This window comes from Sarcophilus harrisii, chromosome 1 (assembly GCF_902635505.1).
Source record: "Sarcophilus harrisii chromosome 1, mSarHar1.11, whole genome shotgun sequence".
Lineage (NCBI taxonomy): Eukaryota > Metazoa > Chordata > Mammalia > Dasyuromorphia > Dasyuridae > Sarcophilus > Sarcophilus harrisii.
Genome location: NC_045426.1, coordinates 123,150,078 through 123,166,168, shown reverse-complemented (window position 1 = coordinate 123,166,168; position 16,091 = coordinate 123,150,078). Strand labels below are relative to the sequence as shown.

The following is a 16,091-nucleotide window of genomic DNA, read 5'->3' as shown; positions in this document are numbered from 1 at the left end:
AGGAGGTTTATATTAAGGATCTGATTCTCATCAAGAAGTAACTGATTGCTGGGCAGATATGATGGGAAGCTTTCAGGAAAATGACTTTCATTTAAAACTTTGTGATGCAGAAGGTGAGAGAAATCAGGCATAGTCTGTCATACAGCACAAATTTCAGGATAGCAAATTTCAAAGTATTCAGAAAAAGAATTGGTGAAATCCCATACATTAAAATTCTATAGGCAAAGTCAATTTAGAAAGATGGGAAGTTCTTGAGAATCTAGTTCTGAAGGTACAAGGAGAAAACAGATTCTAATATGAAAAAAAAAAGGAAAATTGTCAAAAGAGAATGATATGATGCAGAGGGAACTCATCAGCCACCTTAAATTTTTTAAAACCATTTGCCAAAAATGGAAACATAGGTTAGTTACAGAGCATGAATGCAAAAGCATGGTATGGTCCCAGAAGTATAGTGTCAGGAGTGCTGAAGTTCTCAATGACTCGATAATGGCAAGGGAAACTATGGAAAAGGATTAAAGAAAGGATAGAACTGCTTTTTTAAGTTAACAGGAGAATGATAATGGATAATGGAAGGCTTTTGCTCACTTATTATCATGTTTCTATTTTCTTAGTCAAAGTTGATCTTGGGACTGAAAATGATATGAAAAAAAAATGCCTAACAGGGAGAGATGCCCAACATAAGAAAGGCTATAGTAAGAGAAAAGCTAGCTGATCTTAAATAGTTTAGTCATTAGGTTATTATGAATTATATTCCAGGGTACTAAAAGAAATGGGATCTGTAATTGTTGAGCCACTATCATTGCATTCTGAAAAACCATGGAAAAACAAAAGAAGTACCCTTTGATCCAGCAGTGTTTCTACTGGGCTTATACCCCAAGAGATATTAATGAAGGGAAAGGGACCTGTATGTGCCAAAATGTTTGTGGCAGCCCTGTTTGTAGTGGCTAGAAGCTGGAAAATGAATGGATGCCCATCAATTGGAGAATGGTTGAGTAAATTGTGGTATATGAATGTTATGGAATATTATTGTTCTATAAGAAATGACCAGCAGGATGAATACAGAGAGAATTGGCAAGACTTAGATGAACTGATGCTGAGTGAAATGAGCAGAACCAGGAGATCATTATATACCTCAACAACGATACTGTATGAGGATATATTCTGATGGAAGTGGATTTCTTCGACAAAAAGAAGATCTAATTCAGTTTCAATTGATCAATGATGGACAGAAGCAGCTACACCCAAAGAAAGGACACTGGAAAATGAATGTAAACTGTTTGCATTTTTGTTTTTCCTCCCGGGTTATTTATACCTTCTGAATCCAATTCTCTCTGAGCAACAAGAGAACTGTTCAGTTCTGCACACACATATTGTATCTAAGATATACTGTAATCTCTTTAACATGTATAGAACTGCTTGCCATCTGAGGAAGGGGGTAGAGAGAGGGAGGGGAAAAATCGGAACAGAAGTGAGTGCAAGGGATAATGTTGTAAAAAATTACCCTGGCATGGGTTCTGTCAATAAAAAATTATTAAAAAAAAAAGAAAAGAAAAACGAAAGAAGTACTATAGAATTGGAAAAAGAAAAGCAGATGCATCAATTTTACTCCAAAAGAAAAGAGAATAGAGTTTGCAAATTTTGCCAATGAACTTAATTCTGATTCTTAAAAAATTCTATAGCATATTAAAAAGATACTTAGTGAACACTGAGAAAAGGAAATTAGTGAATACAGAGAACAAGTACTTTACATCAAGAAAGGGCATTCCAGATAACCTCAATTCCTTTCTGACTTGTAGATCAAAATAATGCTATAAATAGAGTTTATCTAGATTTTAGCAAAGCATTTTCAAGGACATTCAAGTTTCTCTTGAGGAATTGATGGAAACATGTGGGCTAGGCAAGTGGTGTCAAACTCAAATAAAAACAGAAGCCACTAATGAGGACATGAGAATCCTTGTGGATCATGTATCATCTTAGTTTTAAAATGTAATGTTACCTATGATTTATTGTATTTTTGTTACTTTTATTAAATATTTTCCAATTACATTTTAATCTAGTTCTTGCCATCCTCAGACTTGGGAGTGTTATGGACTATCAGTGACCAGCCTATATGTTTGCTACCTCTAAATTAGAAAATCATAAAGCAAAACAGATTCAAAATAATTTCAATAGCTAGATCAAAGATAATGTCACTTTGGAAAGAGATCTTTACTGGAATGCCTCAAGGATCACTGCTTGGTATTATGCTGTTTACCATTTTTATAAACTATTTGGAAAAAGACATATGTGATGTACCTTATTTGCCCGTGATAGGAAGTTGGCAGGAATAGCTAAGCCAGTGGATAAAAGAATCAGAATCCAAAAAGTTCTGATGCATTAGAAGAGAGGTTCTTCAGAATGTGTGTATTTCTGTGTGCATGTATATGCGTGTGTGTATGTGTGTGTGTGTGTGTGTGTGTGTGTGTGTGTGTGTGTGTAGTCACCTTAGAAATTTGGTAACTTACACACACCCTTCTCAAAATAATATTCTAAGATGCATATATAAAAGGAACTCGTATCCTACAACACTGGGTAAAATCCACTAAGGTGATATTTAACAGGATTACAACTGTTAAATCTTACACTTGAGTACAAAAACAAAAATCAACTTTACAACTACAAGATGAAGGATAGATACATTGCTCAAAAGCATTACACCTGACAAAAATTTTGGGGTTTTGGTAGATTACAGTTCAATTTGAATCATATATAGCTGATAAATTGCCTACATATCGAATAATGGATGGCCAAAAAGTCAATAAAATCTTAGGCTACATTATGAAGAGCATAGTATCCAAAACCAGGTAGGCGATAATCCCACTGACCACATTTAGACTTCTGTTTTAGGTTCTGAGTATCACACTCTAGGAAATCTATTAAGAATTAAAGGGAGGACAATGAAGGATGAACAGGATAGTGAAGGACCTTGAAATCTTGACACATGATAGTTAATTGAAAAAGTTGGGATATTTGAACTAAAGAAGAGAAAACTTATGGAAACATGCCAACTATTTTCAATTGCATAGAGGCAATTTAGACGTGGTATAAAGACTTCCTAATTAGAATTATCTAAAAGTAAAATAGGAAGCTTTGAATTCTTTCTCACTCAAAGATTTTATACAAAGGTTGTATGATTACTTATCAGGGATGGTATACAATAAATTCTTGGTTAGGTTCAAATTGGGCTAGATGATTTTTGAACTGCTTTCCAAAATAAAGATTCTGTGTAAAGGACTGAAACTCTGAGCAGATGCACTTGGACAACTGAGCACTTAAGTCAAACTACTTATTGGACAATATCTATTAATATATGCTTGGAAAATGGCCCGCCCCACTATTCTGTGCTGGCTCGATCTGTTGGTGTATACAGAGAATTGGAGGAGGGACTAGGGGGTGGAGTAAGACAAGCCAGAGTCACTTTTGGGCAGGAGACGAAGAGGAGATCATGGAGTGTCCTGTGTCCATTCCCCACTTTGACCCCTAAAGACTAAGAATAAAGACCAAAAACTTTTGCTTATCCTGACTCTGGCTGATTCTAAGGTATCTAGGGTGCTAATGCGGTCTTCACATTCTGTGTTTCTGAGAAGGGGAATGAGAATGCCATCATGGTATTTTGGCCTACTCTTTATGACTTGGATGACTCTCCCTGGACTAGGAGTTAGAGCTTTCTTGAAACACAGAGGAAAAAAGGTGAACGAACAAAGATATGTTGACAAACTTTTGTGAGGGTAGTTATGAGATCACCATCCAGAGTGACAGAAAAATGACTGTATGGGAGGCATAGTGGCCATTTATGAGCATTATGTGCTCTCTTTCCCTTTCTTCATTCCCTATCTGGCCACTTCATTGATGAGATTGTGTGAGTGAGCACTATATTGCAGGGACTAGCAGTGTACTCTAGTCAATCACTCTTGTACCATTCTTTTCTTTTCTCAGAGATTCTACTAGAAAAGCAGGGAATGGCTTACGTGAATTTAGAATATCAAGGCAGAAGGGTTCTTTATGACCACATTTTATATGTAAGAAATAGTGAATCTTAGAGGGAATGTATTAGAGACATTGTCTTCAAAATCTGTAACAATCTTTTCACAGGCTCACATTTCATAGTTCTTTTACTGCTTAACAGATTGTTTTGAATAGTCACAATGTTTATCTTGAAGGGAGAGGGGGAAAAGTCCTATAACTTCTTAAGTTCTTCCCAAAATAAATTGCTTTTAGCACCAACACACTAGGTGAAAAGTATCTGGGAAGCTAAACAATACTATTATCTTAATATGAACTTGCTCGAATAGATCAGAATGTTTTCTCTTGCATCACACTCTCCCATTTCAAATGGCAGAAGGCAAAAGAGTCAAGTAACCAGAGATCAGTAGAAACACAACACTATCAAACAGAGGTAACTACACTGTTGCTGTGAGTCCTGAGGGAAAGGGGTACAAAAGTTCTCTGAATCTATTTGGAGGGAGCTCTTTGATCCATATTTGCTGCTTGCAAAGAAAAAAAACAGCAAGTTATTCTCTCTGCCATAAAATTAGGCATCTGAAAGTTCTAGACGATTTATGCTGCTCTTCTAAAGCTGCTTTGGTCATTTATCAAAGCGCTATTTCCACGACAGACAATTGAACATTTCTGCTGGCTAGACTGCTTTTTTTTTTTTTTTTTTTTGGCTTACCCCTCGATAGGTGTCCTCAGGAGATTTATTATAGTTCCAAAAACGCAGCCCCACAATGTTTTCAGCTTTATCAAAATAGATTGTGATCAGGTGATCCTCCCCAGGAGAGAAGGGGATCAGCCACATATGCTCATCTTCTACTGTGATGTTAGTCCCATCTATTAACCTGCAAATACATAAAAACAATTCCATCAGCTCTTCCCTGACAGGTAGGGTTGTGTGTGTGTGTGTGTGTGTTTGTTCTGCAATGGGAAAGAAATGGAGACATTCCAGAATCAAAGGCATTCCATGGAAGAGAAATCATAGAAATATGTCACCAAAGTAACTCATCTCCCAACTATGGGCCATAAGTCAATTGATGCTTTGAATCTGGGATCATTAGGAAGGTACAATTGACATAAATCTCTTCTTTTCCACAATACAAGGGGCTTGAAAAGGGGAGAAGGCTCATGCTTCATCTGGAAGGCCTTAAAGTAGCAATTTAGATAATGGCAACTTTTTGGCTTAATGATGAGTACAACAAGGTAATGGCTCTGCATGCCCACCCTAACAATCACTGCCATTTTTAAGCAATTGTATATTTTTTTCCATTATCAAGACTCCTGGTGGTGACTTTGGGTGAACTAGATCAAGAAAAAACTAGGCAAAAAAGTCCCTGATAGGTTAGTATCAAGTATAACACCATAGTTTTATGGAAGCCATAGGATCTATAGAGCTAGAAGGCACCTCAGAGATCATCATTTGATAGATGAGGGCTCTGAAGCTCAGAGAGAGGAGAAATAATTGCCTAAGGTGACATAGCCAGTAAGTAGCAGAATCAGGATTCCATGCTTTCTGACTTCAAGTCCAATACTCTTCCTACTACAATAGATTCTGCTCATTCGACAGAATGTACATCTGTACTTACTCTTTTGCTTCTTTAGAAATAAATTGGGACACATGGATAATCTCCTTGCCACAGGCATTTTAAAAATCTTATCCACTTAAGGATCCATGGAAACCTTATACTCAAGGGTGGTTGAAATGGAACTTGTAAATCAGCAACAAATAATCAGTCTGGTTAAAAATTAGGGCCCCAGGTGAAGTTGATGCTAGGTTCATGGTACAATGACAACAGGTAGTAAAGATAACAGTTAGGACATCTTACAGGTAAGGCTTCCAGTAGCATCTACCCTGTTGCTGTCATACTGGGCTCTGATGTGACTTTGGCCTGGAGGGTACAATGTGTCTTCCCAAATCAATATGACCTTTTTTAAGTTCTAATTTTTTTTCTTGGAAGGCATTGATAGACTTATTTAGCTTAGGAAATCTTACCATTTTAACAATGGAAATTATACTCCTACTGATCTTCACTGAGGTCAAGACAAAACTGAAGGAAGAGGCAAAGTCTTCACTGCTTGTGATGGGGAGTGGGACACTCTGATTTCAGATCCACTATTTTCTTCACTCATCATATGAACAGCAAACTCTGCTCAGTCAGAAATTGCCGTGCATGAGATACTTACTTATCTAAGGTTCTGGAATCATCAGTGTATTCGGGAAGGTCATTTAAATCACTGGGTGAGGCAGACATCTTATCCAACGTAATTGGCAAAGACTGACCATCTTTTCCTACCACTTCAAGTCCTGTCAGCCCTAGGTAATGCATGTCACCCCAAGAGGCTGTGAAATTAAGCTGAAGGCCTTAAACACAAATAAAAATTGCCAGTTAGTAATCTGAGGCACTGATAGAAATGTCCTTAAAATGAAAATAGGCAGATTAATGATTTGCAAACTCTACATCCTACTAATTCCTGGACACAAAATCAAGTGCATGCTTATTAAACACCTGACTAGATAGCACTACAATAGGTGGTATAAATAATTAACTCAACATGTCAAGCCTCAGAAAGTTTAGCATCTGAGTTATGGCAACATAGATCCTGATTCACCCAGAGTCAAGTGAGCAAGGAGAGATCCAGCTTTTTTGACACCATTTAGAACATTACTTCTCTGGTCCTGACAATATTTCAGTAGAGTCATTAACTTGCCCATCATGATCTAGTTAGATACATTGCAAACCAAGACACTTTCCCTAATATCTGGACTTCATTTGACTCCCTTTTAAGTTTGCTGGTTAGAACACTCTATCCTGGTCATACTACTCTTCTACCTATGGAATATGTGCCATTTCCGTACCTATAAAATAAGAATGACAAACCTGTGCTACCTACCTCACAGGGAAGTTCTGAAGGTTATATAAGAAAATGGATATGAAGTGTGTTGTAACTATAAATTGTGGTATTTACAATGAATTTTATCCTACTCAAGTGCACTATACATTTGTACAATTATTAACAATAGCCATAAAATTATGAAAAAATCAAGAGAATTTTAGAGATGGAAGTTCAATTAAAAATGTGTATTAAATGCTTACTATATATAACAAAGACACCGTGTTATATATTGGGGATACAAAGACAAAAACAAAGTAGAACTTGTTCTGAAAAAGTTTATATTCTACTATGCAATTGCAATATGCACTCAAATAAGTAACTCCAAACCAGGGAGTAACCCAAAGTAAGGTAAAAGAGAAATTCGTAAAAGTGATAGAGGAATATCTAAGGCAGAAAAGTACTAACAAATGGGGTGGGAGACAGGTCTGGGAAGGCTTCACAGAAGAGGTAACATTTGATTCAGAACCCTTATCTAGTTTAATCTCCTTGGCCAAGGTATAGATAAGGAAACAGGGGTTGAGAGATGGGAAAATTCTTGATTATGGTCACCAATTTTGGGAAAATCTCTTTACCACGTCCTGGTTTCTTTTACCAAGTTTGGGCTCCATTCTCCTACACAATTACTGTTATTCTTGGGTTCTTACAGCCTTCAAGTAGCCAAAGAATCATAAATAAACATGATAGTTTCACAAGCTCATTAGAAGAGAATCAAGCTTTTCTCCTATTTTATCACAGGAGATAACAAGATAGGATTTCTGACCTGCCCATGCTTACCATCATAATCATTTCCCTCCAATGGCAAAATGCTCCTCAGTGTCACATCTAATTTTGTGTCAGGAAACTGAATGTTATTACTCTCTTTTTCTTTTAATATCTAAGTTCCATATTGATTTTACCCTAGTGTATCAATTAGTATTTATTTTAACTGAGATTCATTTTATTATTTCTTGTCCTTACTTCAAATCTCTTTGGTCCTTTTCTACACTTCATCATCACTGGTATTTGCAAAACTTTCAAAATCACTATCATCTGCATATTAGCAAGTCTTTGGTGTCCTCTTTCAAAATATTAATAGGTCAGATCATTTAAAAATCCCTAACACCAACCCCCATATCACCTTATTAAACTACTCTCTCCAATGGAGCAAGACAATAAAGGTGATTCAGAACTTAGGAAGCACAATAGGTGGGCAAAGTCCAAGAGACTGCAACTGATCTGAAGAAATTAAAGTTAAACCATCTTCAGGTTGTGTAGAAAATCCTAATGAGCTGTTTCTCTTTTCTGCTGAGAAAAGTATCAGATATAGATTAGAGATGGGAAGAGGAAGGCGGGGGATAAGATTTAAGTTATACACTAGGGTAAAAGTTCCAAAATGTCTTATGTAATATATAAGACATAATATATTGGTGTACATAGGCATTACATCCATGAATATAGATCAACAGAGCTACTTCCTTTAGCAGATCATCACCTTTAGGAATACCTTTATCCTCTACTCACGAGAGATCAGCTTTGACCCATTGAAAAGAAATCACTGAGAGATTGTAAGCTAAGTGGCAAGAATTACAATAAAGAGAATAGACAAGAGAGAGAGGACATAATAGGTTGGATGGGGTATTGTTCAAGGAAGTAGCAGAAAAAACAAAAACATGATCTTGGACAAAAAATAGCAGAAATATTGAGGCCTGTATCTAAGAGGACAAAGAGCTAGTCAGAAGGGTAAATTAGGAGTTATTATGGAATTATTATGGAAAAGAAATAAGAAAAGGGAAAATGCATAGTAATTAGTAGAATGCTTAATGGGCAAATGATGGAAGGCAGGAGCTCTGTCTTGGTCATCTTAATCCATTCTGATAGTCTACATTGGGCCTGGCATACAGTAAGTGTTCCTTGTCTATTTGGTGAATGAATGAATCAATTCATTTCGATCAACAACTGTTCCAGGTACTAAAACTATCCGAATGAAAAATCAAGTTCCCATCCTCAAGAAGCTTTCAGTCTAATGAGATTAGAAGGATGACATGTATACATAAGTAACTATAAAACAAGTTTTAAAATGGGCAATTGTCAAGGAGATAAAAAGAGAGGAATCTTGGTAAATTTGGAGAGATGATTCTCTGGGGATTGGTGTTGAAATAGAAATGAAAGGTAATTTCTGACTTAGGGTAGGAGTTGGCTTGAAGAATAAAGTAGAATTTAATGAATCTTGAAGGATGGACAGGATTTCAACAGGTAGAGATCAGGGATGGCTGGGAATCAGGTAAATTGCAAACATGCATAAAAAGTAAACATAATCAAAATAAAATATTAGCATTGAAGTGTATTTATTATTCTAAAATACATCTATATGTTCTATGTATCTATAACTTGTTTCCATTCATTCTTTAAAAAAAAACCCCACCATGGAATTTCCTTATCCAAGAAATCTTTAAGAATATAATAAAAAACTGTCTGAAATACTCTTCAAGTCAATTTCTAACCCATGTGATAGCATCATATGCTTGCCAAGATGAATTAATTTTTGAAGTGAAACTTTACTGTATCAAATCATAAGAATCAAACTCCAGTAAAGATCAAAAAATAGTAACTCCTTCATTTCTTTTTCCCATTATTTTGCAATTTTGGCAAAATACTATGCTGCTAGTGGAGTATGACTGCTCTTTACAGCCCCCCACTGCTCCTTTCTCCAAGTGATTCTATTATCCAAAAGGTATTTTCACATTATAAACAAAGCCTGAAGCAATAAATACAATTCATTAAAAAATAAAATCTTTAATGTTACTGTCATTCAACAAATATTCACTTATAATCCATTCTGTATAAAACACTATGGTAAGTGTTATTGTGAAGAAAGCTGTACAAGATATATCCTCTGTCAAGGATAATCTAGTAGGGGAAATTAAATACACAGGGAAAAATCTACAATAGGAAGCAGCATATAATAAATGTCATAAGATCTATGTGCTATTGGAGTACAAATGAATTTACAGAATCATGGTCACATCAATCCAATAACCAAACCTTAAAGAATTAGACAAAATGACAATCAAACACATTTGTAGCAACAAAAGGTAAAACATTTCAAGGGAAATAACAAGAAATGGAGAAATAAAGAGGGGTTGGGGGAAGTGAAGGGAGAGGTACACTAGCTCCATCAGATCTTAAACCATATTATAAACCAGTAACCATGAAAACAATTTGGTCCTAGTTAAAACAGAAAAGTTGGCAAATAGAACAGATTAGGGAAATAACTGAACAGAAACAGCTGAGCATAGTAGTACTGTGTTTAATAAAGTTGAGGATAGCAACTGTTAGGATAAAAACTCCCTATTCAATAAAAAATTCTGGGAAAACATAAAGCCTCTGGCAGAAATGAAGTCTAGACCTTTTCTATACTCACTGACTCTACTACCTCTCTTTCCTCTTCCTTTTCAATCTCTGTTGTCTGTGGTCTAGCTTTTGACCTCATCACTTTACTGAAATTGCTCTGTCCAAAGTTATCAGTGATCCCTTCATTACCAAACATGACGGTTTTCCTTTCATTCCTCTTCCCTTTTGATCCATCTTCTGCATGTGACCCTCCTAATTACACCCTCCTCTAAGATACTCTCTTCTCTCTGGGTTTATATGACATTAGTCTCATCTGATTCTTGACCATTCCTCAATCTCAACTGCTATCTCATCAACCAGATCATGCCCCATGAGGATGTTCCCCAAGGTTCTGTCCTAGGCCCTCTTCTCTTTCTGCTATATTGTTTTAGTAATCTCATTTGCTCCCATGGATTTAGTCATATAAGTATATATCATCATGATATGTTAGTATTTATATATACATATCATGATGATATTGTTATAATTATTATATTGAACCCCAGTCTCTCTGCTGAATTTCAGTGTCTCATCAACAGTTGTCTATTGGACATTTAAAACAGAAGTCCTGGGCATATCTTAAAAGCAACTTAACTAAAACAATTCATCTTTCTATTTAAGCATTCTCTCCTTCCCTTAAGTTTCTATTTTCATCCTTCAAGTCTCCTGGCTTTGTAACCTCAGCATTATTCTTGACCCCTAACTCTATCCCAAACTTCTAATTTTATAGATATTTTGTCATTTTTCTCACATCCAACTCCTTGTCTTAATGCACAGTCACATTTTACCTTAGTCAGGCCCTTATCACTTCTCATCTAGATAGACAACACCCTCCTCATTGGTGTCCCTGCCTCAAATTTCTCACCACTTTCTCAAATTAGTTTTTAAAGCCTTTCACAACCTGGCTTCAATCCACCTTTGAAGCCTCATTGCATATTACTCCAATTTACATACTCTTATAACCACTCAACTGGCTTTTTCTCTATTCCTTTCATATGATATTCCACCTCTCATCTTTCTGTCTTATTATGGGTCATTGCCTTTAGAGAAGGCAAGAGAGGCTAACTGTCCAGTATAAAGATAGATAAGGGGCATCAGGATCCCCAGGGCCAGAGATTCAATCTACCCTCTCCACTTCTTTGCCCCCAAGACTCTTTTCTCTTCCAGTTCAAACCTCACAAAGCCTTTTCTAATCCTTCCCCAATTGCTACTGTCCTTCCTCCCAAACTACCTTGTAAATAATCATATAGTTTAATTTATATTCATTTTATATTTATGCTGGATATACTTATATATGTACTTGATGTTTCCCCCCATTAGAATCTATTAACTGATCCTCACTAAGACCTTGGCTATCCCTTAAAGATACTACTTGCCTGCCCTGCCCCCCCCCCCTTTTTTTTACCACTATATATCTCAAGTATCACCTTCTACATGAAAACTTACCTAATCCTCTCAGTGGATAGTACTTTTTGTGGAGTAACATGAACATCTTAGTGCAGTTTTAAGTAATCAAAGCTGAAAATTGCACTGAGACATTTTGAGACAAACAGCCTTTGTCATCCATCTTGTTAGAAAAGAAGCTATTTTGAGTCACGATTCTTTCGGTAATTTTATTTGTATTCCTAGTATCTGGCACAGTGCTAAGTGCTTAATAAATAATTTTTGATTGATTGATTTGTTGGCCTAAATGTACATATGGCCTACATATAAGAGGTCACATCATTTAAAGAATTTTAGAACAGATGGAGGAATCTTTTCCAACTAGAGCTAAAGAAAGAATTCCTAATTTAAATAAACAAGGGATAGAATTGACCATTAAAAAAATAAAATGGGCAATTTCACAAATATATATAACATTGAAATATTTTTGCATTAACAAAATCAATTGGAATTAGAAAAGAAGTTAACTGGAAGAAAAATCTTTGTAACAAGTGCTGATGCAGGTTTGATCTCCACATAATTATAAAATTGATATAAATATATAAGAATAAGAGCTGTTCCCCAATAGATAAGGGATTAGAAGATAGGAACAACAATCTATCAAGAACAGAAATATGTCATCGGCAACTAGAAAGCTTCAAATGTAAATCATGTAAATCAAAGGCAACTCTGAGATTTCAACTTTTTCACCCGTAAGTCTGGCAGCCTGACAAAAGATGAAAATAGAAAATAGATACACTAAGTTATAGTTGGAGCTGTGAATTGAACTAATGGTTTTTTAAAACAATTTAAAACTACAACCCCAAAATCATTAAATTTGATCTTCCTTTTGACCTAGTAATACAACTGTAGGTATATGATACAAAGAGATCAAAGACCTAGAGAAAAATCTATACCTACAAAAATATTTGTAGCAGTGCTTCCAGGGAAGCAAGGATCTAGAAAGAAACTGGGAAGGGCAGGTAGGTGGCACAGTGGATAGAGCACCAACCCTGAAGTCAGGAGGATATGAATTCAAATTTGGCCCCAGACACTTAACAATTCCTCACTGTGTGACCCTGGGTAAGTCACTTAACCCTAATTGCCTCAGGAAAAAAAAAAAAAAAGAAAGAAAGAAAGAAACTGGGTACTTATCGGTTTGAGAAAGGCTGAAAAAACTGCTATACATGAATATTGTGGATTATTTTACATCACAAGAAATGACAAATATAAAGAATTTAGAAACACTTAGAAAAATGAGACTTAAACTAATGCAGTGTGAAATAAACAGGACTGAAAAAAATTGCAATATGACCACAAAAATGTCATGGCATTTGGAAAGATTTCAGAATTCTAATCCACACAGTAACCAACAATTATTATAGAAGACTGATGACAAAACAGGCACCTTTCTGTTTCTTAGCAGAGAGGTGATGGATGAATAATAAAGAAAAGACATAGTCAGTATGTTGACTTGTTTTGTGGTACTATATGTATTTGTTGTAAGTGAAAGCTTCTATTGTGGATGGGGTTGGGATAGGGAGAGGTAAGTTAATAGGAAACTAAAGAAATGAAATAAAAGAAAAGATGAGCAATAAAATTCACAAAAAATATACACATTAAACCCCAAAAGAGATCAGAAAGAGATACAAATTACAATTTTGTGGTTACCTTGTTAAATGTACATTTTTAAAAAACAAATGATATGGAGTAGAAGTTCATAATTTCATATACAATCTTCCAATTGTCTTTCCTCCCCTTCTTTCTAGATTGAAATGTTCGTGTTTATTGACAATTAAGTTCATAATTTCAAAAAAAAGTAAAATAAGGAGTACAGAGGAGAAAAGGATCACTTTTGGCTGAAGGGTTCAAGGTAGCATGGAGAATGTGCCATTTGAATTGGGTGTTGAACAATATAATATGAAGTTTCCTAAGCAAAGGAGATGACAACAATGGATAAAGTGAGTTGAAAACAGTTTTTGGTGATCAGGGAGCAATTCAGTTTAGTTGGAAGGGAAGTTCATGTAAGGAATGATGAGATGGAAAAGAAAGGTCAGAACTATATGAGAAATTCACTGGACCCAATGAATGATTTTGAAAAGCTGATATCTGGCCTCTTTACTATTATCTCTGGGCTAAATTCCATATGAAAATACCAATACATAATAAATTATAACAGAAATACCTTCTTTTTTTAAGTGACAATTTTACACTCTAATTCTTCAGGAAAATGCCCATAATCCAGATGAAGTATCAGAATAATCCTTAAATGTAACAAGGAGAAGGCAAGAGAGGCTAACTGTCCAGTATAAAGATAGGTAAAGGGCATCAGGATCCCCAGGGCCAGAGATTCAAGTACAGGAAAAATAACTGAAATCCCTCATTCATGCATGAGCATTCCTCAATAATGGAGACAGAACTTGAAAAGGTTATTTTAATTCACCAGTTAATAAATTCTAACCAAATATATATTTTGCACCCAAGACTGTTGAAATCATAAATCCAAATGGCTGAAATAATTTCACTTTTTAGTTCTTTGGTGGACTGGTGGTAAGTCAGCCCCTTCTCATTAATCAATATTCCTTCTCTATGACAAGCATAGGAAACTAAAGAAATGAAAGAAAAGAAAAGGAAACTACCCTTTGCGCCAATGAGAAAATGAATACTTACACATCCCACTGTAAACTCCTGGCTCAGGGGTTGTCAACTTGAGTAAAGGAGAGCTAGAAGTTAACTCTTGCTCTTGAGCCTAATAAATAAAGGGAAAAGCACATAAAAGTCAATTTTCAATGACATACCAGAATTACTAATATGTGTTGTACCCTTTTGTTTTTCTTTTCCCCCTAATTCTTACTTCCTCTGCCAGACTAATCTCCTTGAGACAGGGATTATATCTCACAAAACTTTGCTCACCAGTATGCTCAGGGAAGAGTGAATAGTAGGTAAATATTTGATGAATGATAGGAACCCTAATGATTTTCTTTTTAAATTTTCTGCACTGGCCAGTATAGTATAATGAGTGATAAGAATGCTGAGCTGAGAGAAGTCTGGATTTAAGTCTTAGTTCTAACCCATGTAAAAGTCAAGTAAACTATTTACTTTCTCTGAGCTTCAGTTTCCTCATTTTGCCACTAGTAAAGCATAATTTAAATGGGAGCATTGCCCCCATGTCCACCACCATATCCAGATTCATCAGTGTGTCATGTTTATTGTTAGGAGCTTAAGATTGAAAGAGAGAAAAGTCCCACCACTACCATCAGAATTATCTGATTCTGAGTTGGCACTGCCACTAAAGGAAATGAGGGAAAACCCAAATCCATACATGTATGTGTGTACATATGTACACATATATGAATATACAAATACATATGTATATATATATACATATATACCTAAATATATAGATAAATAGTCTTGCTTAGTAGTTAATTTTTGATACTGAAAGATGTTGACAATAATTTTTACAAATTAGTTTTTGGATCAGCTGTGAATTTCAGTGATCTGTGCTATGCAGGTTGTCTGTTGTTCTAAAATAACTGAAAATAGCAACTGAATCTTTCCTCTGAGAAGTTTAAATTATCTATGTGTATTACACTCTTCTCTTCACAATTTTTCTGCAATGCATGTGGGGAAATCATACAAGGCATGTAATGCAACTTTCCCACTTTGCAAAAGGAAAATATAAAGTCCCAAGGAATTAAGTAATTTGACACAATGTCCAAGTATGTCAAAGATTGATCGGTGTGTTTGTGTTATTGTTAGGAGCTTAAGATTAAAAGGCCCTTATTGGTCATCTTGTCCACTCTCCTGATTTTACAGATGAGGAAACTGAGGTACAGAGAGGTAAGATGAGTTGCTCAAGGTACCATAGTAAGTACAATTCGAACCCAGATCCTTTCTACTTTGCCTCTCTTCTGGCATGGCCTTAATGATAGTCTAGGATTAGATTCTTTTACCCGCAGTGCAATGTCGCTTCACTTATATCAAAGACTTAGTTAATACAGCTTTCTTTGTCTTGCTGGTGTATTAAAGGTAGAGGTGAAGGTAAGAGGGAGAGACTATGCCCACAGATGCATCTGCCAGGACACTCAATTATTCCCATTTCCTGCCTCTAGTGGCCCAAGTACAAGATGGAAAGACATGATTAGGAGGCAATCTGAAAAAGCCTGGAGGGTTTAGAATACTGTGAGCTTAATATGCATCAGGAACCAAGGACTGGGGTGGTAGCTAAGGAAGTTAATGAAATAATGGGCTGCATTATAAGGAAGTCCACATATAATGCTAAACTCTGCTCTGTATATACATACTATTGGCATATTTTATTCAGTTCTGCCAGTCACATTTTGATACTGATACCAATAACAATATGGAGA

General features: G+C 35.7%; 1 protein-coding gene across 7 annotated transcripts in view; it reads right to left on the bottom strand.

Moving 5' to 3' along the window:
* KIAA0556 (KIAA0556 ortholog) overlaps positions 1 to 16,091 on the bottom strand; it is a 271,875-nt gene that overhangs the window by 27,474 nt on the left and 228,310 nt on the right. For all 7 annotated transcript variants that reach the window (XM_031962770.1, XM_031962790.1, XM_031962742.1 and 4 more), the window contains 3 exons: positions 14,389 to 14,467; positions 6,217 to 6,394; positions 4,712 to 4,877 (listed from right to left, as the gene is read on the bottom strand). In XM_031962770.1, coding sequence (XP_031818630.1) covers positions 4,712 to 4,877; positions 6,217 to 6,394; positions 14,389 to 14,467 — 423 coding nt within the window. The remainder of the gene's footprint in view (positions 1 to 4,711; positions 4,878 to 6,216; positions 6,395 to 14,388; positions 14,468 to 16,091) is intronic.